The sequence below is a fragment of the Lissotriton helveticus genome, chromosome 2_1 (assembly GCF_964261635.1).
Source record: "Lissotriton helveticus chromosome 2_1, aLisHel1.1, whole genome shotgun sequence".
Lineage (NCBI taxonomy): Eukaryota > Metazoa > Chordata > Amphibia > Caudata > Salamandridae > Lissotriton > Lissotriton helveticus.
In genome coordinates this window covers 1130005520-1130029003 of record NC_136059.1, presented here as the reverse complement: position 1 = coordinate 1130029003, position 23484 = coordinate 1130005520, and the positions used below count along the sequence as shown (strand labels likewise).

The 23484-nt window shown below is 48.3% G+C and overlaps 1 protein-coding gene across 2 annotated transcripts in view; it reads right to left on the bottom strand.

The window, feature by feature from the left end:
• Positions 1–23484, bottom strand: part of HAUS6 (HAUS augmin like complex subunit 6) — a 393765-nt gene that overhangs the window by 109925 nt on the left and 260356 nt on the right. Inside the window, exon 14 of one of the 2 annotated variants that reach the window (XM_078675969.1) lies at positions 6207–6296. The exons of the other annotated variant lie outside the window; for it this stretch is intronic. Coding sequence (XP_078532095.1) covers positions 6207–6296 — 90 coding nt within the window. The remainder of the gene's footprint in view (positions 1–6206; positions 6297–23484) is intronic. 2 annotated transcript variants of the gene reach the window in all.

The following is a 23484-nucleotide window of genomic DNA, read 5'->3' as shown; positions in this document are numbered from 1 at the left end:
CAGTTTTGGGCGCATCGTGTGTAGCCATTTTCACCAGGTCCAAGGCTCCCCTCCGGGGCACTGTATCCAAGATGGCCACCAAGCCCGACGGTGAGAAGCGCAAGACTAAGCCGGCTCTCCGTGGGAGTTCCATACAGTCAAACGTTATGGACAGGTACACTCTCTCCAAGGGCTCTCCGGGGGGACGGAATAAACCCCAGAGCAACGTCAGAGATGATTCCTTGACGGGTGAGGACTTGACGCTAACAGACGTCATGGGCGCCATTGCTGGCATGAAGGCCTCGCTGGGTCAACAGTATGAAGCCCTGGCCCACAAACTGGACACCGTTGCTATTGATGTCACTCTGATCAGGGCAGATCTAGCCAAGACCAATGAAAAGGTCAAATCAATTGATTTGAAGACCTTCAGTCTCACCACTGACGTCTCTGATCTACAGGCGGAGGTCAGCAACCTGCGATCCTCACACAACTTTTTCTCTCGTCGCCTGGAGGATTTTGAAAGCCGTGCACGACGGAACAATATTCGTGTGGTTGGTGTCCCTGAAAAATCAGATGCCTCATCGGTCGACCTGCTTGTGGAGGACCTTGTTGTGAACCACCTCGCTCCCAAGGGCCTCAGTAAGTTCTTCGCTGTGGAACGGGCTCATAGGATACCGGGAGGGAAGCCCAAGCAGGGGGCCACCCCGCGACCCATTATTGCTAGAATTTTCAACTTTCGGGACAGAGACGCGATCCTGCAAGCGTCGCGCCAGAGTGGTCCCACTGCCTTTGAAAACACTACAGTGAGTTTTTACCCGGACTTCACCCAGCAGGTACAGAAACAGCGACTGGGGTTCCAAGGGGTGAAAAAGAGACTGAGAGACAGGGACATGAAGTATGCTATGCTCTTCCCAGCCCAGCTACGTGTGGTATACGAGGATCGGACATTCTTCTTTGATCATCCTGAGGCTGCAGGAGACTGGCTTGACACACTGCCCATGCGGCGAGAACGCTCTGAACATTCCGGAGGGGCTGAGGGCGGCCCGGTGGAGCAGGAATCGGCTCCCGGATCTACGCATTGACTTTCAGCAGTGGTTTGATGCTATGCAAATTCGAGTGCTACTGTATTTTTGTTTTCGGGGGGGTGGGCGGGGGGTGGGTGAGTCTTTCCTCCTCTAGGGTTCTTTTCGTAGATTAGTTATATGTTGGGGCGACAGGCACACTGCAAGTTGGGGTGGCTTTCGAGTCTCACGCAGGGGTGCAGGGTGGGGGGTATGGTGTTGGGTGTTTGTTGGGGGGAGGTGGGGTGAAGTTACTGTTCTTTTGTTTCTTTCGAGGAAACGTATTGATGATCTCCTGGAGTACTGTGTTGCATCTGTGGTGGGGGCGGGGCGGGGCTGGTTTCTGGTATGGGGGTAGGGGATTGAGGTTATGGTGTTGGAACATCAATGGGTTGGGAGATAGGATAAAACGGGGAGTGGTACTACAACTGCTACAACGTTTATCCCCTGATGTGGTGTTGCTACAGGAGACGCACTTAATATGCAATACGTGCCATGCTATGAACAGGCGTGGTTATCGTCTCTTAGCGCACTCCGGATTTACCTCCGGCTCAAGGGGGGTTGGTATTCTGGTTCGGAACTCCCTCCCTCTTGAGGTTGATGATATTATCCTCGATGATAGGGGGCGGTACGCCGCCATTGTTGGGGGATGGGAGGGGAGGGTCATTACCCTGCTCTCCGTCTATGTTCCGCCTGGCCTGCAGACTACTACCTTTGCCGATTTGGGGAAAGTGATCCTGGGGGTCCCAGAGGGTCAGCTGGTGGTGGGTGGGGACTTTAATTCTGTGGTGTCCGGGACGTGCGATCGCTACCCTCCCAGGGAAATTGCGAAGTCTCAATCATGGTTGGGTGGCCTCCTGGACACTCTGGGACTGGTCGATTGTTGGAGATTGCTCCACCCGGGGCAGTTGCAGTACACGTTCCATTCCGGCGCCCACGGTAGCCTCTCCAGACTAGATTACGTGCTGATGCCCTCCCCATAGGCCTCCTCTATCAGGGGGATTAAACATCTGGCCAGGGGTGTTTCGGACCACTCCCCGTTATGGTTGGTCATAGACACAAAGCTGGGAACGGAGGGTCGGGTGGCTCCGATTAACCCCTGGTATCTCCGGGACCCTAAGGTGCGGGCGGAACTGATTAAAGCGCTGGATCACTACTTTGCGGAGAATGTGGGCTCCGTATCCTCTTCTGTCTCATTGTGGAAAGCATACAAGACTGTTATTCGGGGCCAGGCCCTTTCCTTAGTCAGCAATGTCAAGAAATGTAAACAGGAGGCGGTCGTTCGACTTGAAAATTAAATAACTGCTTTGGAAGGGGAGTTGGAATTGGGGGTTACCCACGATAGGCTGCATCTCCATGGTCTTAAGCAACTCGATTATAGAGCACTGGTTACTGACGCTGCAAAAGTGATGAGCAGAGAGCAGCAAGGACGTCTGTATGATGTGGGTGACAAAGTGGGGAAACTACTTGCGTGGTTGGATAAGAAGGTGTGTGCTAGTCGTGTGGTTCCGGTGATTGAGAGTGCGAATGGAGCGAGAATAACTGGCCCTGCTGAGATAGTGGAGTATTTTGCGGAGTATTTACGGGATGTCTACTCCCCGGTGTCAGATAAACCTGAGCAGGATTCTCGGCTACTTTTGCGGGATATCGCGTTGCCCTGTTTGTCGGACCCTGAAAGAGAGCTCCTCGATGCCACACCTACAGTTGAGGAGGATGCGATTGCTATCCGCTCGGTTCGGTCGGGAAGGGCCACGGGCCCGAATGGACTCCCCATTGAGCTCTACAAGCTTCGCCCGGATACGATAGCCCCTCATCTTAGGTCGATGTTTTTGGAATCGTTGGAAGCGGGTTCCCTCCCCCCTGATCAAAGACTGGCGTCTATTGTTGTAATACATAAGGAGGGGAAGCCACGCGACCGCTGCACCTCTTATAGACCCATATCTCTCTTAAACGCTGAGCCTAAGATTCTGGCCAAACTGCTTGCTAACCGCTTAATAACCGTCATCGGCCACTTGGTTCACCCTGATCAATCCGGCTTTATACCACACCGCAATACGGCATTGAACCTCCGGCGCCTGCATGGCGCCCTCGCGAGGGCGGCGACGTTACGTGAGCCGGCCATTTTGGCTTCTTTGGACGCCACAATGGCGTTTGATACGCTGGAAAGGCCATATCTTTGGGCGGCCCTCGCAAAGTTCGGTTTCGGCCCTGTATTTATCAGCTGGGTGAAGCTACTCTATACTGACCCTTTAGCTCAAGTGGTTGTAAACGGTCGAGTTTCCGCTCCGTTTGCCCTTGGCAGGGGGACGCGCCAGGGCTGCCCCCTGTCCCCACTTCTTTTCGCTCTCGCATTGGAACCCCTGGCGGCCTGGCTGCGGTGGGAGCCGTCTCTGAAGGGCATTCGATGGACTTCGGACTTTGAAGACCGTGTGTCCTTGTACGCGGATGATATCCTGTTGTATCTCACGTCACCTCGGAAGTCGTTGGTAGTTCTATTCGACGTCTTGAACTCCTTCCGTAGAAACTCCGGTCTTGTCATTAACTGGTCTAAGTCTTGTATCTATGTTCTCTCGGGCGACGCTCCCCTTTTGCCTCGTGGCTGTCCTATACAGGTGGTGCGGGAGGGATTCAAGTATTTACGTATCATTATCACCTTGGACCCCGTACTCCGTTATGATCGTAATTTGTTGCCCCCGCTTCAGCGCCTCAGGTCTGACGTTGCTGCATGGCGTAGGCTCCCTCTATCTCCTCTAGGACGGGCGGCGTTGTTCAAGATGATGTTGCTGCCCCGGTTCTTATATGCGTTGCAGAATACTTTCGACACTGTGCCTGCTAGCTATTTTCGGGAGGTTGAAAGTCCACAGAGGCAATTGTTATGGGGGGGGACGTCCCCGTATTGCCCTCGCGAAGATGACACTTTCGTGGTACGATGGCGGAATCGCGCTTCCTGACATTCGTCGTTATTACTGGGCCTCTCAGATGGGGGCGATTAACCATTGTACTTCTAGTCCCACGCCGAATCCTGCGTTTGAGATGGATAAGTGGTTGTTACCCGGCGGGGACTACAACAGGGCCCTGTACGCAAGATCCGTTGGGAGGGCACTCACGGGCCCCACCATGATAGCGGTACAGGTGTAGTATCGCGCCACAGCCGCCCTGCCCTGGGTTGGACGGATAAATTGACCCGAGCGACCCCACTTTATGCGTCTGAGAGACTGGGGTCCCTATGGAAAACGAAGGGATTCGATAAGTGGGACGTAATTGGTATCAGCAGGGTGAATGTTGTGTGGACCAAAGGTAGGGTCAAGACGTTTGAGGAGCTGAGGGTAGAGTATGATCTGCATATTACAGAATTTTTTCGTTATGCGCAAGTTCGACATGCGGTATTATCTGTTTTTCCATCGGGTGTGGATATTCCGGAGGCGTCCCCGCTTGAAGACCGAATACTGGACGGGTATGTCCCGGACAGCACGATTTCGCTAATATATAAAAAGTTGATAAATAACAGGGTTGACCTTCTATGTCGCCTCCGAGAGGTCTGGACCAGTGATGGCTTGGAGCTAGACGACGAGGATTGGCAGGCGGCAGTGTCTTCCCCTAAGGAGGTGGCAATCCCAGCGCGCCTTTGGTTTGTTCAACTCAAAATTCTTCACAGGGTCTATGTGACTGGTCCGCGTCTGGTGCACATGGGATTTTCCCTGGATTGGCTGTGTAGGTGTGGATTTGGTCTCGTGGGTACCTTTCTCCATATAATCTGGGAATGTCCTGCGGTGGTGCGCTATTGGAATCGCGTGCATGAGGTTATGAATGAGGCCACGAGTGTGATGTCCATGCCTGAGGCTAGACGGTGCTTGTTGAACGTGTGGGAGCCGAATGATTACGATGTGGCACAGCTTCGGTGGGTAATCCTGGGTAATATGATCGCCAAGAGAGACATAGCCCAATTATGGGGCGCCCAGAGGCCGCCCACGGTTCTGGCATGGAAACAAAACATGGATTGGTGCATGTTCAGAGAGAAGACAGTGTACGTTGCCCGTGGCAGACCTCGTAAATGGGGGAAGATCTGGAACCAATGGAACTCATACCGTGGTGAGATATGTGCTCCCCCCCTCGCGGATCTAGGGACTGAACTGCATCCCTCCCAACCTGATGTTTCCTCCGTAACCATTTAAGTATTTCTCCTGTTCCGGAGCCGCTCTCCCCTGCCTCTCCTGTGATTCTGCTGATTGTATTGCATTTGTATGTCCTCATCCCTCGCATTGATGTGACAGCTTTATGAATGTACTGCCTTGTATTGTTTCTTTATGTTTTCCATTTTAATAAAAAGAAATATTAAAAAAAATAAATAAATAAAAAAAAAAAAAGAAGAATTTCAATAAGACTATTTCCCCATTAGATGTAATGTCCACAGTTGGTACATCCCTAAAAACAACAAGCTACTTAGGCATTTTTGTACAGATCTGTTTTAACAAGTTAAAGGATATCACTTTTACCTTGCATTACATCGCCAATCAATGTATTCAACGATTAACTTGTAGGCATTGCTTTTATTGACCTATTATCCTGTTTACCTCTACACTTAAACAAAAAAATACGAACACTGTTTTCGTTAAATTTATTTAGATTTTAATTTAGTTCAATAGCCTAACCTATTAATAGATTACTTTTGTAATGACTGCAATCTAACCTAAACCTACCATTTAGTAATTAATTCATCATCCTATCTTAGCCTTTAAAATGCCCAATTTATACATATACTAAATCTAAAATGCAATCATTATTAAATGGATTCAATAATCCGTCCTCAATCACGCTTAATTCTATAATTAACCTAAACAATAATTAACCTAAACATTACCTTTGAACATTCTTAATTTTAATGTAATTTCATTTTAGCATTAAGTTATTTAAGTACATGTTTGTTATCTGAGCTACCTTAATCGCTCTAGAGGCCACAATAGCTTAGATATCCAGGACAAGAGAAAAAGGGATACAATACTTCTACTGATAAGATTCACATGCTTGAATTAGATTAGTAAGCAGGGAATAGTAGATTAGAAAGCTAGAAAGAAAGCCCGAAAGAAAGACAGACAGACAGACAAAGAAATAAAAATAATCATCATATAACTAGTGTAACATCACAAGTAAAAAACACATTATATTTACTTGGTCAACAAGTTTCTGTCTGACTTGTTCACAAATGTCTTCACATCTCTTTGCACTTGGTTTAGGTTTTGGTGTTCCTCCACGGCTACCCTGCAAAATAACAAAGTGGTTTAACCTGTGTTAACCAGTCCTGTAAAAGCTTTCGGATGGATACTTCTAGCCGCATATTCCTCACTTTTACAATATTTTCCAGGCACCAAACAGGATATGGAAACACTTCAAAGACTCACACATGCTTTTAAGTGGCACTGCGAGGCTTCATGCCAGCTTTTTTCCATCCTGAAGAAACAGAGCTGAGGAGCATAAAAGCGCCAAACCTATGTCCCATCTGATCCTTTCTTTCTGTGCCTTTGAACATGGATCCAGACCTCATCTCCCCATTTCATTGGTACTGAAAAGTTTTCAAATTTCAATCCAGTGTATAAGGGAACAAGGCCTCCACCTAAATCTACAGGATTCAAACCATGCTGGGACGGTCGCAAACAGATGTAGGCAATGAGCCAGTAAGGGTTGTGCCCTTGGTGTTTGAAATCGGGACTCGACTCAAGGTTGTGCAATGAGTGTGCCCCAATCCACCCTAAGAGTTACCAAAGGCAAGTTACTTGTTCATTAAACTCATAAAGCTTATTCAAGTGTTTTGATCAGACAAACCACAACACAAAAACATTTCCTTAGCTTGCACAGCAATTTACAACAAGAATTTCAATAAGACTATTTCCCCATTAGATGTAATGTCCACAGTTGGTACATCCCTAAAAACAACAAGCTACTTAGGCATTTTTGTACAGATCTGTTTAACAACTTAAAGGATATAACTTTTACCTTGCACTACATCGCCAATCAATGTATTCAACGATTAACTTGTAGATCTCGGCATTGCTTTTATTGACCTATTATCCTGTTTACCTCTACACAAACAAAAAATATACGAATACTGTTTTCGTTAAATGTATTTAGATTTTAATTTAGTTCAATAGCCTAACCTATTAATAGATTACTTTTGTAATGACTGCAATCTAACCTAAACCTACCATTTAGTAATTAATTCATCATCCTATCTTAGCCTTTAAAATACCCAATTTATACATATACTAAATCTAAAATTTAATAATTATTAAATGGATTCAATAATCCGTCCTCAATCACGCTTAATTCTATAATTAACCTAAACATTACCTTTGAACATTTTTTAATTTTTTTTAATTTCCAAGACCTTTATTCATTATACGGTTGATCGATAACACAGCTCAGTGCCTACAACCTTAAAGAAGGCCGGCAGCGTAGTAAACAAGTACTTGCATATTCTTTAAGAATTATGTGGCTGTATTGTAGTGTACACAGCAAGACGCCTACAACCACCATGGGCCGGCCGCGTCAACAGTTACTTTGAGTCTTGGGTTTAATTTTACTGTGGAACACAAACATAAAACCATTTGGATCAGTCTGCTATCGCACTCCGTCCCCTCCCTACATTATTGCAATATGTGGATGAAAAGTGCCTATACAATGATCATATCCCAATATTCATCGCAGTTGCATTTTTTCTTTAGGCTAAACAGCATTCACTCATCCTCTTGAGCATTAAGGTATGCAGTGAGATATACCCAATAGTCCTTTGGCCTGGACCTAGCTGGTAGCATTTCTTCATATGTGCATAATGTATCATGGCAATAAGTCATATCGCAGAGCCATTGCTTGACTGTTGGCACCTTTTTACTGTCCCAGCACATTGAGACTCTGCGTTTGGCTAACAGCAGGGCCACTGCACCAAACCTACGTGGCATCGGCTTCATCTTCCCCAATAGACCCAGGAGACAACAGCGAATGGTGCACTCCAGAGGTATCCCCACCATTAAGGCCAGTTTAGTAGTAACTTCCAGCCAATAAGCCTGGATCTTCGTTCAGTGCCATGCCAAATGTATGAAATCACCATGTTGAAAGTAACAGCATTTGCAGTGCGAGTCTTCTCTTAGACCGTATCTATGCAGAGACACTGGGGTATAGTATGCCTGGTGTAAATATTTAAAATGAATGATGCGTAAGTTTCCATTTGGCGTTAAAAGTGTGGTTAATGTGCAAGTAGTTTCCCAGTCTGTCAGTTAGGGGGTCTTCCAATAGCAGGTTCCATCGTTCCCGAGCTTTCGCAGAGGTATGCCCTATCTCTGTTTGAGCTGATGCATAAAGTCTGGATACTAAGTGAGACGTGTTCGGGGACGTTAGGAGCAATTGTAGTGTATCCAAGGTGGGTGGTTCCTCTGGAAAGGTGTGATAGAGGTGCCGAATTGCCAATTTCAACCTATGGAACGTGAATTGAAATAGCAATGATGGGTTTTGTATGTAGGCTAAATCGGGTTCTGCGAGGAAGGGTCCATCTTTATATAAATCTCCCATTGAGATCAGTCCTACCTGTGCTAATAGGCCCATACCCACTGGTTCAGCTGTCACCGACAATGCTGGGTGATCATGCAGGGGAAGAGCTGGAGCGTAGAGTGGTAATTTATGGGCTAGCTTGCCTAACCTCTTCCATGCTGCGTTAGTAACATCTATGGTGTTGATGTCCTTATTGTGAAGTGGCGGTCTGTCGTGTGTGATGATGGCGTCGAGTGGAATGGGATCCGCATCACCGTCCTCAACAGCCACATGAGTCATATATGGGGTTCTATGAAACCAGAAGGCTGCATACTGTGCCTGTGCGCAGAGATAATATAGGAAGAAATCTGGGACCCCCACCCCCCTTTGGCTGTTGGCAGTGTCAAAGTAGTTCGGTCGATGCGTGCTTGCCTGCCTGCCCAGATCAGCCTCAGGACCAACGTGGTGATGCGCTTGAATACTTCTCTTGGCGGTTGAATGGGAATATTATTAAAAAGGTAAAGGAGTTTGGGGAGTACTACCATTTTAACTATCGCTGTGCGATCGGCTAAGGACAATGGGAGTTGAATCCATCTTTTAGTTTTGTCCTCGAGGGCCTCAATCGCTCTACCATAATTAGTCCTGATGACTACTTCGGGGTCTCTATGAAACCATATGCCCAGGTATCTTATGGGGTCTGTTTGCCATTCCAATGGGTATTCTACTGCATGCGGTGTAGCGGTGTCTGTAAGTGGGATAATCGAGGACTTCTCCCAGTTTATCTGCAATCCCGAGTACCCTCCAAATTTGATATATGTACGCAAGAGGGGATCTAGGTTACGTGGCGAGTCCCGAACATATAACATATCATCGGCATATAGTGATATGTGTAGAGGCCTATTCGGAAATTGCAGCGCGAGATGACGGCTCTTCTGCCTTACTATGCAGGCCAGGGGTTCCAGGGCTAGAGCAAATAGTAGGGGTGATAATGGGCAGCCTTGCCTTGTCCCTCTTCCTATGTTAAAGGGTTCAGAGACATAGCCATTAATCCTGACTCTGGCGGTGGGTTTTGTGTATAATAGTTGGATCCATTGAATGTATATCAGTGGAAAGCCCATCCTGTGCAGTATGGTAATTAAGTAAGACCATTCAATAGAGTCAAAGGACTTGGCGGCATCTAGCATCACAGCCACGGCCTTCACCGTCGGGTCCAGATAATGTGAAACTGCAAATAGTGTTCACGTGTTATGCGTAGTGTTGCGGGAAGGTATAAAACCTGACTGGTCTGGAAGGACCAAGTTCGGCATGAGTGGTTGCAGTCGCACTGCGAGTATTTTGGCGAGTATTTTTGAATCTACATTTAGCAGGGAGAGAGGACAATAGGAGTTACAGCTCTCCGGGTACTTGTCCGGTTTAAGGAGTGCCACTATCAACGCCTCTCGGAGTGTAGCTGGTAATATCTGAGCTTCATGTGCAGCCCCAAACATAGCAACCAAGCGGGGTGCCAGGAGGTCTCTATATGTTTTGTAAAATTCACAAGTGAACCCATCTGGGCCAGGGCTTTTCCCGTTGGGCAGAGATTGGATCACTTCCGTTACCTCCTCCACTGTGATTGGTAGTGATAAATACCGCCTCTGTGAATCAGACAGCCAGGCAATGGTGATATCGTCTAAGTATTGAAGCGTTTCTTGTGGCGTCGCTATCGGCCTTGACTGATACAGGTTTCTATAATTCTGAACGAAGCATTCTAAAATGGTTGCGGGATCCGTATATACTTGGTCATCCCTTTCTCTGATCTGTGTGACCGCATTGGGCACCCGGCCCACACATATTTTGGTCGCTAGTACTCGCCCAGGTCGTCCACCTTCTCCATAGACTCGGGCAGAATGCCTTTTGCTCAGGTATTTAACCTAGTCTTCCGCGAATGATTAGTGTTCAGTTAGTGTGGTTCGTATTTCAGCAAGTGTGGCCGGGGTAGGTGTTATCTCGTATTGATGTTCTAGTATACTGAGCTTTGATTCACACCTGGTTAATTGTGCTTGTATATCTTTTAGTATCCCAGCTGTTGTGCTGATGCAGACACCACGTATTGTAGCTTTGAAAGCCTCCCATAAGAGGCCTGCATCTTCCGTGAATTTCTCGTTGTGTTGGAAGTATTCCCTTATTGCCTTCTCTATGGTGTTTGCATATATTGGATCGGTCAATGCTGTAGCGTTGAACCTCCAGCTATACGGGGGCGGCACATAGTTGGGAAAATTCAGAGAGAGTTTAATGGGGTTGTGGTCTGAGAGGGTTTTGGGCATGTGTTCGATCGCTTTAGTCCACAATAGAAGAGTATCAGAACCCAGCCAGTAATCTATTCGCGACCAACTGCCATGGGCGGCCGAAGTGTGTGTCGCTTCTCTGATGCCTGGATGACGGGCTCTCCATACATCTGTGATACGTAAATCTAGCATCATGTCTAGTAGTTTGGAGCGAGCCTGTGTGTGATGTTCCGTTGTGTCCCCCGATCTGTCTAGCTCGTCATCTAGCGCTAGGTTAAGATCACCTCCCCAGAGAATCGTTTGTTCGCCAGCTGAGTGTAGCTTCTGCCATATTTCATGTTAGAAATCAGGCGCATCTGTATTTGGGCCGTATGTATTCACCAGTGTAAGTGGGTGTCCCCGCAATCTACCTTTTAGAATGACATATCTGCCAAACGTTCTAAAAGTGTTGTGTCTATCTTGAAATTCGTACCTTTCTTGACCAGGATTGATATCCCCCTGGAATATGAGGAATATCGTGAGCAGTGAGTGGATTCCGCCCATCTCCTACCCACCTGAGCGGTTGCATGTGGAGCCTTATGTGTCTCCTGAAACATAACAATATCTATGTGCCACCTGTCTAGACACGTGAATATCTTGCACATTTTTTGGGGATTTGTGTAACCTTTAATGTTCCAGGTGAGGAAAGTCAAGGGCTGTGTAGTCAATGAAGCGTCAGCCATCGTAACATGTAGTGCATAATAAAATCAACATCATGGTTTTCAAGGACCAAGTCACTTCCATCAAACCTATGAGAGCCCGTATAGGCACTTGTGAGGGAGCAACAAATGTATATCAGAAGGGTATAGGCAGTGCATCTCAAGCAGACAAATCCATAACTTAAAACCATTCCCACAACGGTTCCCTTCCCACCCACAACAGCAGCCCAATCCTGCTGATGCCATACCCCAAATAAACCATCGAACATCAAGAACATTTCGTGGGGATTTCCCATAGGGGGGTCCGCCTGGGCTACACATCTCCATTCGAAGTATCGGATGTGGACGGGCTACGTTAGTCATGAACAACCTTTGCATAAAAAACCATTAAATCTCAACAAAACACAGTGGTGGAGGACATTAGGAGCCAATGGGCACTAGTAGGCAGTACCCCCAGTTGGTTGGGAGATCATGCGACAGAAAACAGATCAACACATCTCACAGTCAATATTAATCTGAGCTTAACCGACACTGGTGCAGTCTATTACAGGATGTATAAGAGTTACTGAGGCACGTTTGCGGTGATGACAGTGTTTGGAGCAAGCATTTAATGTCTATTGAATAACCTCAACATTGCGGGTGCCTCAGCCTAGTTCCAATGCACCTCGCAACTGCACACATCAGCAGCTCAAAAACAGTTCTCCGATCTGTGCAGTCAATGATCAAGATTCGGTGTCAGCCATAGAGCTGGTGCTTATATAGTAATGTCAGTATCCAGGTAGGGAGAGCGACCCACATTCCTCCACTGTTCCCAAGTCGCCTCCGCATATCACCTAGGAAAGCTACTCCAGAATGCAAGCACTTACTAATATGCGATCTTTACTACTGTTCAGATACGCAGGAAGTTCGTGTAAATGTTCTATTGCATTCTACATTTGTATTTAACCTGCCAAGTGAGACAAGACTGGGAATAGGCTAAGTCATCGCAGATTTCCAGTGCCATGCCAGAAATGGATCCCCCATAGCACTTGTTAGCGATTGTTGCAGTGACACTTCTAGGCTGCTTTCCCCACTGCCCCTCCTGGTTAATTTTAACCCTTGTATGTTCTGGAGTACAGTCTAGGGCTAGTGGTGTGTACTGCTCCATCTCACAGTGCCTCCATTTTATGAATGATTCCCTCTGGCGGGTCTGGTAGGGCATCTATTCATCTAGACCGATCCTGCCCGGGCGTGCAACCAAAACTCCATACAATAGCGAGGCATACCAGTCTAGTGAAATCTGTAATATGGACTTACCGCTCGTGAGAAGTTCATCGTGGTCCATAGCATATGCCACCCATCCAGGGAGGACCATGTCATGTCAGTCTGTGATGCTGTCGAGCTATTGCATCCTTGCCAGTATACATCTCGCAGGATCACCTCATTCCTTGTCGTTATCTTGGTCTTGTCTGTCTCTGGACCGGCGAGAGGTCGCAATGGTTTTGATATAGTCATTCGCCACCTTGGGTGTGGTCAACACCGTCGACTTGCCTTCCCAGGTCACCTTCAGTCGTGCAGGGTATAGCATAGCGTAGTCCACCTTTAGGTCGCGCAATTTGGCCTTAGCTGCATTGAATTCCCTTCGTGCCTGTTGCACCGTGTGAGAAGTTGGCCTGATGTGCAGTGTTCACTATTCTAGTGATCACTATATATCAGTCCAAACAACCCTTATTGATGATTGGTTGTAAGTCAACCTTATAGACCAGCTATCCTAGTAGCATGGTTACGAGCAGTCTAAGGCTAAGACTCTAGAGGGCGTGTTAAGCCAGCTGTTTTACCGTCACATTACCCCTTGAACACCCAGTGAAAGGACACCACACAAGTGTTATGAAAATAAACAGTGTATTTATTAGAATCACAACAACCCTGTACTCTTTATGAGGACAGGGTGCTAGGCACACAACAAAACTCTTACGAAAATACTTAAGTTAGCACAGTATATACAAATGCCCGAGGGGCACGAAAAACCATATACTCTAAAAGTGGAATGCGAAATTACTAGCAGGTAAGTACAGTACTAATAGGCTTTGGAATCGCTAGGACTTGACTATAGAATCGTTAGATTACTTCTAGGAGACCTAGGGGACTCGGGTGCAGAGTGTGCACTCTCACGCGGGATGCGGGACAAAGTCTATGGAAGCTAGCAAAGGTAAAGTTAGTGTTCACGGGCGAACCCGACCTGGTAGGGAGAAAACGACAGTGGATCCTGACCCTTGGATAGTGAGGCTATGCTGGGACACCGAAGTGCCGAAGTTACCTAGCCCAGGGGCTGCAGCTGCATAGGTCCCAAAAGACGTCGGGAATCCTCGTTGCCGGACCAGGAGCCTGGAAGAAAGATGCTGGCAGGCGACCAGTGAAGATTGTTCGAGTTGATCCAAGCCTGGATCTGGAAGAAGGATGACACCTGAAAGCAGAGGGGACCAAGTTCGTGACTACTAGCCAGTAGTCAGTGGGCACCAGGAGGGCACCGGATGGTAGTCACCTCTACTAGGTGAGTGGGCGACGCTGGCTCTGCAGATCTCACGGACCAGGAGGCGTTTTCGGCGACCAGGATGGAGAGGCGAGCTGTCCCACGATGGATGAAGCTGTCGGCGTCGAAGTTACCCAGGATTGGGCAACAAGCCTTGGCTAATTCAAGCCCACGCGGTGGACTCAAAATGGCGTCTTGAGTGGACCAGGAGGGTCCAGGGTGCTCCTCTTCTGGAAGGGAGCAAGAGCCAGTCTGGAGCAACCAGACCAGCAGCAGTGATGTCGTCGGGCGTCGTTCAGAAGGCGACAAGCCAGCGGGCTAGTAGCCAAACAACGCGGTGAGCAGCAAAAAGCAGAAGGGCCCCACGCCGATCGTGGAGATGCTGGGGGGCTGCTCTTCGGTGCTGGAGCTGCTCAGGGTCGGGGCTTCTCTTACCCCAAAGCACTCAGTCGAGGGTCCCTCGGGAGTCGTGCTGGGCAAGCGTCGTGCAGTCTTGAAGATGGCCGGTCCCTCGAGGTCTCGTCACACCCACGAATCTCAGCGTGACTGATGATGTAGGTAGAGGTCAGAGGTGCCAGGGAAGCCGGTTCTCGTCGAGCTGGGCAGTCTTGATCCGGAGGAGAGACTTGCAGCAGACCGCAGTGTTCTTAAGATGGTGCCTGCGGATGCAGGGTGACTACTCCTTAGTCACAAGGGAGAAATCTTAGGAAGAAGTCTTGAGTTCCTTTCGTGGAAAGTAGTTTCAGGATTCAAAGATGATCTGATTTGGAAGGGGGCCAGTCCCTACCTTTATCTGGGAAAAGGGGGCTGGCACGCGACTAAGTCCTGCCCTAGGGGTGGGACCAGGAGGGGGGTGGTTACACCCACTTCCTTGGCGGGCTTTTCCCCAGCACAGGGTCTGGAGTGTCCCTGGAACTGGTTCAAGCCAGCCTATGCACAGTGAGCACCGGGGTGCCACGTGCAGTCACCTTCCTCTGAAGCCCTGCCTACCTACAATACACAAAATCCTGTCTGGGACGGTGCTGGCACCGCCCCTGGCAGGAAACCCTTTGTCCTTATCTCCTGCTCTGGGAGGACTCCCAGCAGCAGGAGGGCAGACTTGTGTCTCGGTGGCAGCATCCATTTTGTGGATGCTAAGGCTCTGTCTGACTTTTAACCGGGGTTAGGGGTTACATACATGTCGTGTCCCTCTAGAAGGGTGGAATGCTAACCCCGTCGCCAGAATTGGCGAGGGGTTAGTATTCCAATTCGTATGACACCTTACTCGACATGTTTTGATAAAGCGATACCAGAGTTGGCATATAACCGCGAGGATTATAATGCACTTAAGAGTATATGGTATGCGATATCATGGAAACGGCTGAGGGATGGATCCTGAAAGCCGCAGACAGGCTCAGCTCATGCCAGAGCACCATCTCACACGATTCCAAGCACTCTGCCTTCAGGATTGTTAAGGCCTGCCATAGGAGTGACTGACAGGAGATCTGTGTGTCCATTTTAGGGTTAGATATAGGTATACTATATCTAAAGCAAAGGGTGAGTACACCACCTTGCCCCAGCTGTCGTGCAGCCAGTTGTGTCAGTTTAGTTAGTCAGCCCAGGGGTGGCATAATACATGCTTCAGCCCCTGGGAGACTTCTGGGTACACCTCAGCCCTGGGTACAGGGACTTGGAGAGGGCCCAGTGCCAATTCAGTACCTGAGTACAATTTGGATAGAGAGAACAGCTAGGCTGGGGGTCTGATTAGCAGGCCCACAGCCAGGGAAAGTCGTAAACCAGTGCAGCAAAAAGCAAAAATCTGGGTGATCATAGGATTGCAGACCCTACTCTCCTACACACCGCCATTGTGTAGTCGGGGTAGAATTCCAAGCGGTTGTTTTGGAAGATGAAGTCTTTGCTCTCCCGCGCTAGGCGTAGTATCGCATCACGGTCCCTGTAATTTAAGATGCGTGCTACAATTGGCCGTGGTGGTGTTCCCGGTGGGGGCCGTGGTGCCAGAGTGTGGTGGGCCCTCTCCACAATGAATACTGATGATCGTGCTTCCTTGCCAAACAGTGTCAAACATAGTTCCTCAACATAGGATTCCATTTTGCCTGTGTTTGTGGATTCGGGCACACCCGTGATGCGCATGTTATTGCGTCTCGATCTCGCCTCCAAATCCTCCGCTTTTGATCGTATGACTTCAAGGATCTTCTCAAAGCCAGTACATTTTGATGTGCTGGCATGTGCTTCGTCCTCCACCGCCGATGTTCTGGTCTCCTCTTCATCTAGTCTTTCGCCATGCCGATCCAGCTTTGTCGCCATATTGTCCACTCGAGAAGTGAGGTGGTCCAGTTTCCCGTTTATGTCCTGAAAACTGGATTGAATAGCTTTGAGTATGGATTCCATCCCTTGCGTGACATCCGCTGCTGTATCCGTCTCCATGTCGGAGGGGGAGGTAGGCGCACGTGTCGTTCTGCGCTGCTCGAAGTTGAGTTTCGGCTGTTGCCTGTCCGGTTTCCCCATGTTGGAATACAGGCTTGGCTAGAATGCAGCTAGCAGGTGTGGTATAGTTTGACACAAGTGGTGTATCGGTAGATCCGCTTTTGATAGGTACGCGGTCGCAACGTAGTAGTTCAAAATCCGAGTGTTCGATATGGTTGCCTACTGGATCCCCAGTCGAATCCCATGTAATGGTATTGCGAGCTGTTGAGGCTTGGAGGCAGAGAGAAGAGAAACCCCTACCCAACGGGTCGCTATTAGCCGGGAACCTTCCAGCAGCCGCTAGGGCGTTCTCTTAGCGAATTCTGAATTATAGGCGTTCCTTTTCTGGAGATATACAGTCACATATGATAACGCGGATCAGTTGAAAGGCCAATATAGCGTGCTTACCGCCTCAGTTCATTCCACAGGAGCCCCAGTCACAGTATTGGCGCAGGATCGGATCTATGGATCGCCTCAGAGTACAGGGGAGTGGTTGTCGTGGGAAGACGGGCACCGCCTCTGCCAGCCCCGTCGCGCTGATCGCTGTGTCCCCAACTTCTATGGCTTGGGGAAGATCACCATAATATACTAGCAAAGGGCTGTGGGATGTGTGTATTCTTCCGTTATAGTTATTAGTCCCTCAGTGTCTACTGGCATAACTGGGTAGCAGATACTCGGGTCCCCGGCAAGTACAAGTCGCGGATATGGGCGCCACCATCTTGTTGCCGCTTTCACGCCGTTTCTAAGTTAACAGTGCGAGCGCTTTAGATCGTTTGCCGACGCCTGTATATATATTCATTGCGTATTACTCCCAGAAGCGTCAAAGCACAGGTCAGTCCAGGAAGTGATCGACCAGTGCCTAGCAAGTGCCAAGGCTGGCAAAACGCAGCGTTAAGTCCGTGCCGGGGGTCGCTATTGCAGTTGCCATTCCCTTCAAATCCACCCGCAGCAGTTCGTTAGACTTGCAAATAATTATCCGCTTGTCGGGAGAGGCTGCGGCTATGAATCGGGTTTGGAATGTGTGTTCCGGCGGTAGTGGCAATGTCTCAGGGTGCAGCCTCACAGCACAGCGGGGCAGGCAGTGCGATGCAGTGGGTGGCGGCGGTCGCCATCTTACCCGGTTCCAACCGGTGACCCCTTCAGACTTTTATAGCAGAATTCTTCACTCGCGTTTTTGTCCCCGGTCCGCAAACACGTCCATTAGGTGCTCGATACCTTCTTCCTTCTGATAGCGGTATTTGCCATCGGGGGTGGTTGCCATTAACGGGACATATTTAGCGTTTTCTAGCCCGTCCGGCGGAGCCGCCAATTTAGCTAGCTATCCCGCAGTGCGCCCTCTAGCGCCCCCCCACCTTTGAACATTCTTAATTTTAATTTAATTTCATTATAGCATTAACTTATTTAAGTACATGTTTGTTATCTGAGCTCCCTCAATCGCTCTAGAGGCCACAATAGCTTAGATATCCAGGACAAGAGAAAAAGGGATACAATACTTCCACTGATAGATTCACATGCTTGAATTAGAATACTAGATTAGACAGACAGACAAAGGCAGAAAGAAAGAAAGAAAGGAGACTTGCCTTAACCAAAGAGATTGGGCAGAACTGCTTATCCCACGAAATAATCTGCTAGTGCATCTGTAGATGGGCAGTAGTGCCTGTTCTTTCTGACAGAAGTGTCTGATAACAGAGACCCACCTCAACAGTATTTGCTTAGAGGTGGGAAACAGACCCTTCAAGGCTCACATAAGGACAAAATGTTGGTGAGTTTGTCATAGGTCTTTAGATCTGTCATGGCAGAACTTAGGGCACGTACACACATGAAGACCTTTAGGCACTTGAGGTAGGGTTTGGAAACAAAATTTAGAATCACTGACTCATGGGGTGATGAAAGTGGGACTATAGATTTGGAGTACATTTTTGAATTAGACACATTACCACCTTACGCTCCGGGACAAGCAAAAACTATTTTTTGACAGCTAGTGTGTGCGATTTACTCACTCTTTCCGCGAAGGTCAAGCAAAGAAGAAATGCAGTTTTTCAGGACAGGATCTTCAACTCTGCTTTGGAAAGTCTAAGTGACCAAACTCCAGGTCATCAGACACAGGGTGCGCAGTTCAAGGATTTCAGATAGTGGTGGGAATTTGTGCCCACTGCACTTACAGGAGCTCTCAGTTGAACAGTAGTGATGCACGAAGACCTGAGAGACTTAGAATCACTATGTAATAATACTGTCAGTTATCGAGGGGTGACTGCTACCATTTTGTAAGTTTCCTTGCCTTGCAGAGAACTCACTCGACATGGGGAAACAGCAGAAAAACATATGCAAAGTTGTAGATCATTAAAAATACTTTGTCCAAAGTTTTTTTATAGCGTAATAAAGGGAAAGTATTTCTTGTGGTCCTTTTTTGCCAACTGATCTGTCTGAGGATGACCCCAGTGATTTAACAATTGCTATAACTGTTCATGATGTAGCCTTCTGAAAAAGACCTGCTGACAAGGATTAGTTACTTACCTGTAATCCTAGTTCTCTTCCAGGGGTATCCTCATCAAAGTCATAAGCATTAGAATATTCCCGCCCATGCGCGGGACCCCGGAAACACCATACTATATGTGCCCCACATACATATATATATATACACATATATACATATACATATATACATACATACATACAAGCAATTGCAGCCCAATAAACACTAGAAGCTGAATCATGCTAAAGAATTTCCGCCATACATGAATAACATGCATTAGAAACATGAGAAAAACCAACAAAGTTTGTTTAGAAACTGTTTTAATGCTCAGAAAGCAGTAGAAATTCTCATAAAACAGTAAGCATAGGAAGGTCCCAGGCAGCATTGCAAATACACAGTCTAAAAAGACTGAAAAGCTAACCTGTAGCTGCATAGCAATAAACGGACACCGTGCCTTTAAGGCACTCCTGACCCCCAGCTTCCCATCATGCCTCAGGGGTCACAGTTAGGTCAGTTGTTCTTTGCGGAGACTGAATAAACCATGGAACAAAGAGGTTAACAATATCTCCAAAGTATAGTAGACCTTTGCCCGGGGAGGCGGGAGGGTTGCTTATGACTTTGATGAGGATACCCCTGGAAGAGAACTAGGATTACAGGTAAGTAACTAATTCTTCTCTTCCAGGGGATCCTCATCAATAGTCATAAGCATTAGAATAGAATAGCAAGCCTCACCTCATCTCCCTGCGGGCAAAGGAGAACACAGAAACGTGATCAGTAAGCTTAGAAAAACCAAGCTAGGATAGAACAAAAAACTATCCAAACAGATTCCTCAAGGAGGCTTGGCCTACTTGAGCATCAGCCCTGGAATCAGATTCTAGGCAGTAGTGCCTCGTAAAGGTATGAACTGATTTCCAGGTGGCAGCCTTGCAAATCTCTGACATTGGGACATCATGTAAGAAAGCAACTGTGGCTGCTTTCCCCCTAGTGGAATGTGCCATAGGAGGTAAAGGTAAAGGCCTTTTCGCCAGCTGGTAAGCTAAGGTAATGCAGGACACAATCCATCTCGAAATGGATCTCTTAGCGGCTGGGAAGCCTGTTCTCATAGCGCCATAATTGACAAATAATTGATCTGTCTTCCTAATGCTCTTGGTACTTTCCAGGTAGAACTTTGGGAGAAAAGAAGGATGAGCCCTCAAGACTACTCTGTTATGGTGGAAAACATTTTAAGGCTCATTGGTACACAGTACTTGGATCTCGCTTACTCTGCGCACAGATGTAATGGCTAGCAGAAAAGCGGCCTTCACGACAAATGCTGCAAGGAAGCTCTGTGGATTGGCTCAAAAGGAGGGCCCATCAACTTTGATAACACCAGGTTCAACTCCCACGGAGGAGAAGGGTTTCGAACAGGGGGATAGACTTTCTTCAACCCCTGTAAGAAATCCTTGACCACCTGCATCTGAAAAAACGAGGGCTGACTAGGTGATGTCCTGTAAGCTGTAATGGCAGATAAATGTACTCTGATAGAAGCAAACTTTAAACCAGATCTTGCTAAGTACAGAAGGTAAGGGAGAATGACATCCTTCTGCCCCTTCTTAGGATCAAATTGATGCTCTCTACACCACAGAAAAAACCTCTTCCACTTAAACGCGTAAGACATTCTTGTGGAGGGTCTCTTGGCTTCTTTTAAAATGTGCATGCAATCAGGAGGCAGTTTTAAATGTCCGTATTGCAGGATCTCAGGAGCCATGCTGTCAAGTTCCGCGAGGGAAGGTTGGGGTGAAGAATCCTCCCTCCCATCTTGGTCAGCAAGTCCGGCCTGCAAGGTAGTCTCCGGTGTGGAAGTACCGACAGATGAAGAAGGTCCGGGTACCACCACTGCCGTGGTCAGTCTGGAGCCGTCAGAATCATGGTCATGCTGGATCTGAGTAGCTTGGACACCACCTTCGGGATCAGGGGCAGAGGAGGAAAGGCGTAGGCAAATGTCCCTGACCAGTCCATCAAAAGAGCATTCCCACTTGTCCCTGGACGGTGGAATCTGGACGCGAAGGTGTGGCATTTTGTGTTTTCTTCGTCCGCGAATAAATCTATATCCGGACGACCCCAACAATGGAAAATATCTGCCACCACCTCGTCGTGTAGCACCCAGTCTGGCTGATCTTCGAAGTGCCTGCTGAGTGCGTCTGCCTTGACATTTAGCTCTCCCGGTAGATGCACCGCCACCATCGAGAGGTTCCGGGCGAGCAGCCAGTGTCAGATCGCTTGTGACTCCAGGGAGAGAGGACACGACCGAGTCCCACCCTGCTTGTTCACATAGAACATGGTAGTCGTATTGTCGGTTTGGACCAGGACCGAATCGGACTCTATTGCTGGTAGGAAAGCCTTTAGAGCTAGATGGACTGCTCGAAGCTCCAGCATGTTGATGTGGTAGGTCCGTTCCTTTTCTGACACCGCCCTTTTATCTGAAGGCACCCCATGTGTGCCCCCCAGCCTTGCAGAGACGCGTCTGTCACCACAGATTGTGCTGGTAGTGGCTGGTGAAAAGTGACTCCCACCATCAGATTCCGCTGCCGAGTCCACCATGAAAGGGAGGATCTCGCTGCCTGGGAGAGAGAGAGATCTGATCCTCCCAGCGACCTGTTGACTGATCCCACTAGTCCTCTAGCATCTGCTGCAAAGGACGCATCCTCAGCCTAGCATTGGGAATGAGAAAGATGCAGGAAGCCATTGATCCTAGCAGGGATGTCACCTGACGGACTGTCGTATTCTGCACCTGGAGCAGAAGCCTGCACCTCTGCTTCATGGAAGACAGTCTCTCCTTCGAAGGATACGCTCTTCCCACGCTTGTGTCCAGAACGGAGCCGAGGTAGCGGATAGACTGGTTGGGTTGCTGCACTGACTTCTCCATGTTGACATGCAGCCCGAGGTCGTGCAGCTGTTGCAGACAAAACTGGAAGTCGCTCCTCACTTGCAGTGGGGATGGACCTTCCAGCAGCCAGTCGTCCAGGTATGGATAGACGAAGAGACCTTTTCTCTGAAGAAAAGCTGCCACCACCACCATGTATTTGGTGAAGACTCGAGGAGTCAACTTCAGCCTGAAGGGCAGGACCTTGTATTGATAATGTTTGTGGCCGACCACAAACCACAGGTACTTTCGATTACATTTTGCAATGGAGATGTGGAAGTACGCATCTTGGAGGTCCACCGAACACATCCAATCGCCTGCTTGCAGATGTGGACATATTTGGTGAAGGGCCAACATGCAAAACTTCTCCCTGATTATGACCTTGTTCAGAAGTCGAAGGTCCAGGATTGGTCGAAATTTGTCCTCCTGATCTTTTTTGGGGACAAGAAAATATCTGGAGTAAACTCCTTTTCCTCTTTGAGAGGGTGGAACCTCCTCTATTGCTTTCTTTTGGAGAAGAGCTCTCACCTCTTTTCGAAGCAGCTTTAACTGATGAGGACGAGACTTCTTTGGTGGAATGTCCTTTGGCAGCGCACGGAAACGTAGCGCATATCCATTGCGTAGTATATTTAGCACCCAGCGATCTCCTGTGATGCTGGCCCACTCTGCTAAATGTTGAGAAGCACTTCCTCCTGCCGGAGTGGGCAACGGCAGCGGAGGAAGCCACTGTTCATGACTTTCCACCTCTCGCCGTGGTAGAAGACTGCTGTTGGTGACCACCTCTACCTCTGTTGGACTTTCCTCCTCGAAACTGGGTTTTCCCCTGGTTCTTGTTCTGGGACCACTGAGGGGTTTGAACCCTCTCTTGAGGCCCCTTGCGCTGGTTGGATTTGTAGCGGCGCATAAATTCCTTCTTCTCCAACCCAACCGCCTTGACAGTGTCCAACTCTGTTTTAATCCTAGTCATCTCTTCGTCAGCGTGCATGCCGAAGAGAGGAACCAGAGAATGGAATATTTAAGATGCATTGCTGAGCATCGGGTTTAAGTCCTGTCAAGCATAACAAAGACTACCTTCTGGCGCATATTCCTTGCGCATACGAATGCGCCGACAGCACTGCGCCGTCCGCCGCCGTGCCAATCATCTGGTTCGCCACCAGACAGCCCTCTGTCAGTGTCTCTTCAAAGTCTTTCTGGCCTTCTTTTGGCAGTTTAGATTTGAAGCGCTCCATGGAATCCCTTAAGGCTATCATATCTGCCTAAAAGTGCGGCCGCACTGGATACCGTCAGTGTAGAAGCGGGAGAGTTGCAGACCTTGCGACCCCACGAGTCCTGGGATCTGCTGTCCTTATCTGGAGGAACTGAAGATGTAGCAGTGACCGCATGTGTCTTACGTGCTGCCGCTACGATCACAGAGTCTGCAGGGGGATCAGACTTAACAAAGACCGGGTCAGAGGTAGCTGGCTTGTATTTCTTCTGGATGCGAGCCGGCACCGCCTTAATGGTCGCTGGAGACAGGAATAAGTATCCATGACAGGTTGCACAATCCCTGGAACCAATGGACGAGACAGACTTCTGGTGAAGAGTCTCAAAAATCACTGTCGTGGTGACCTGGGGAACAGA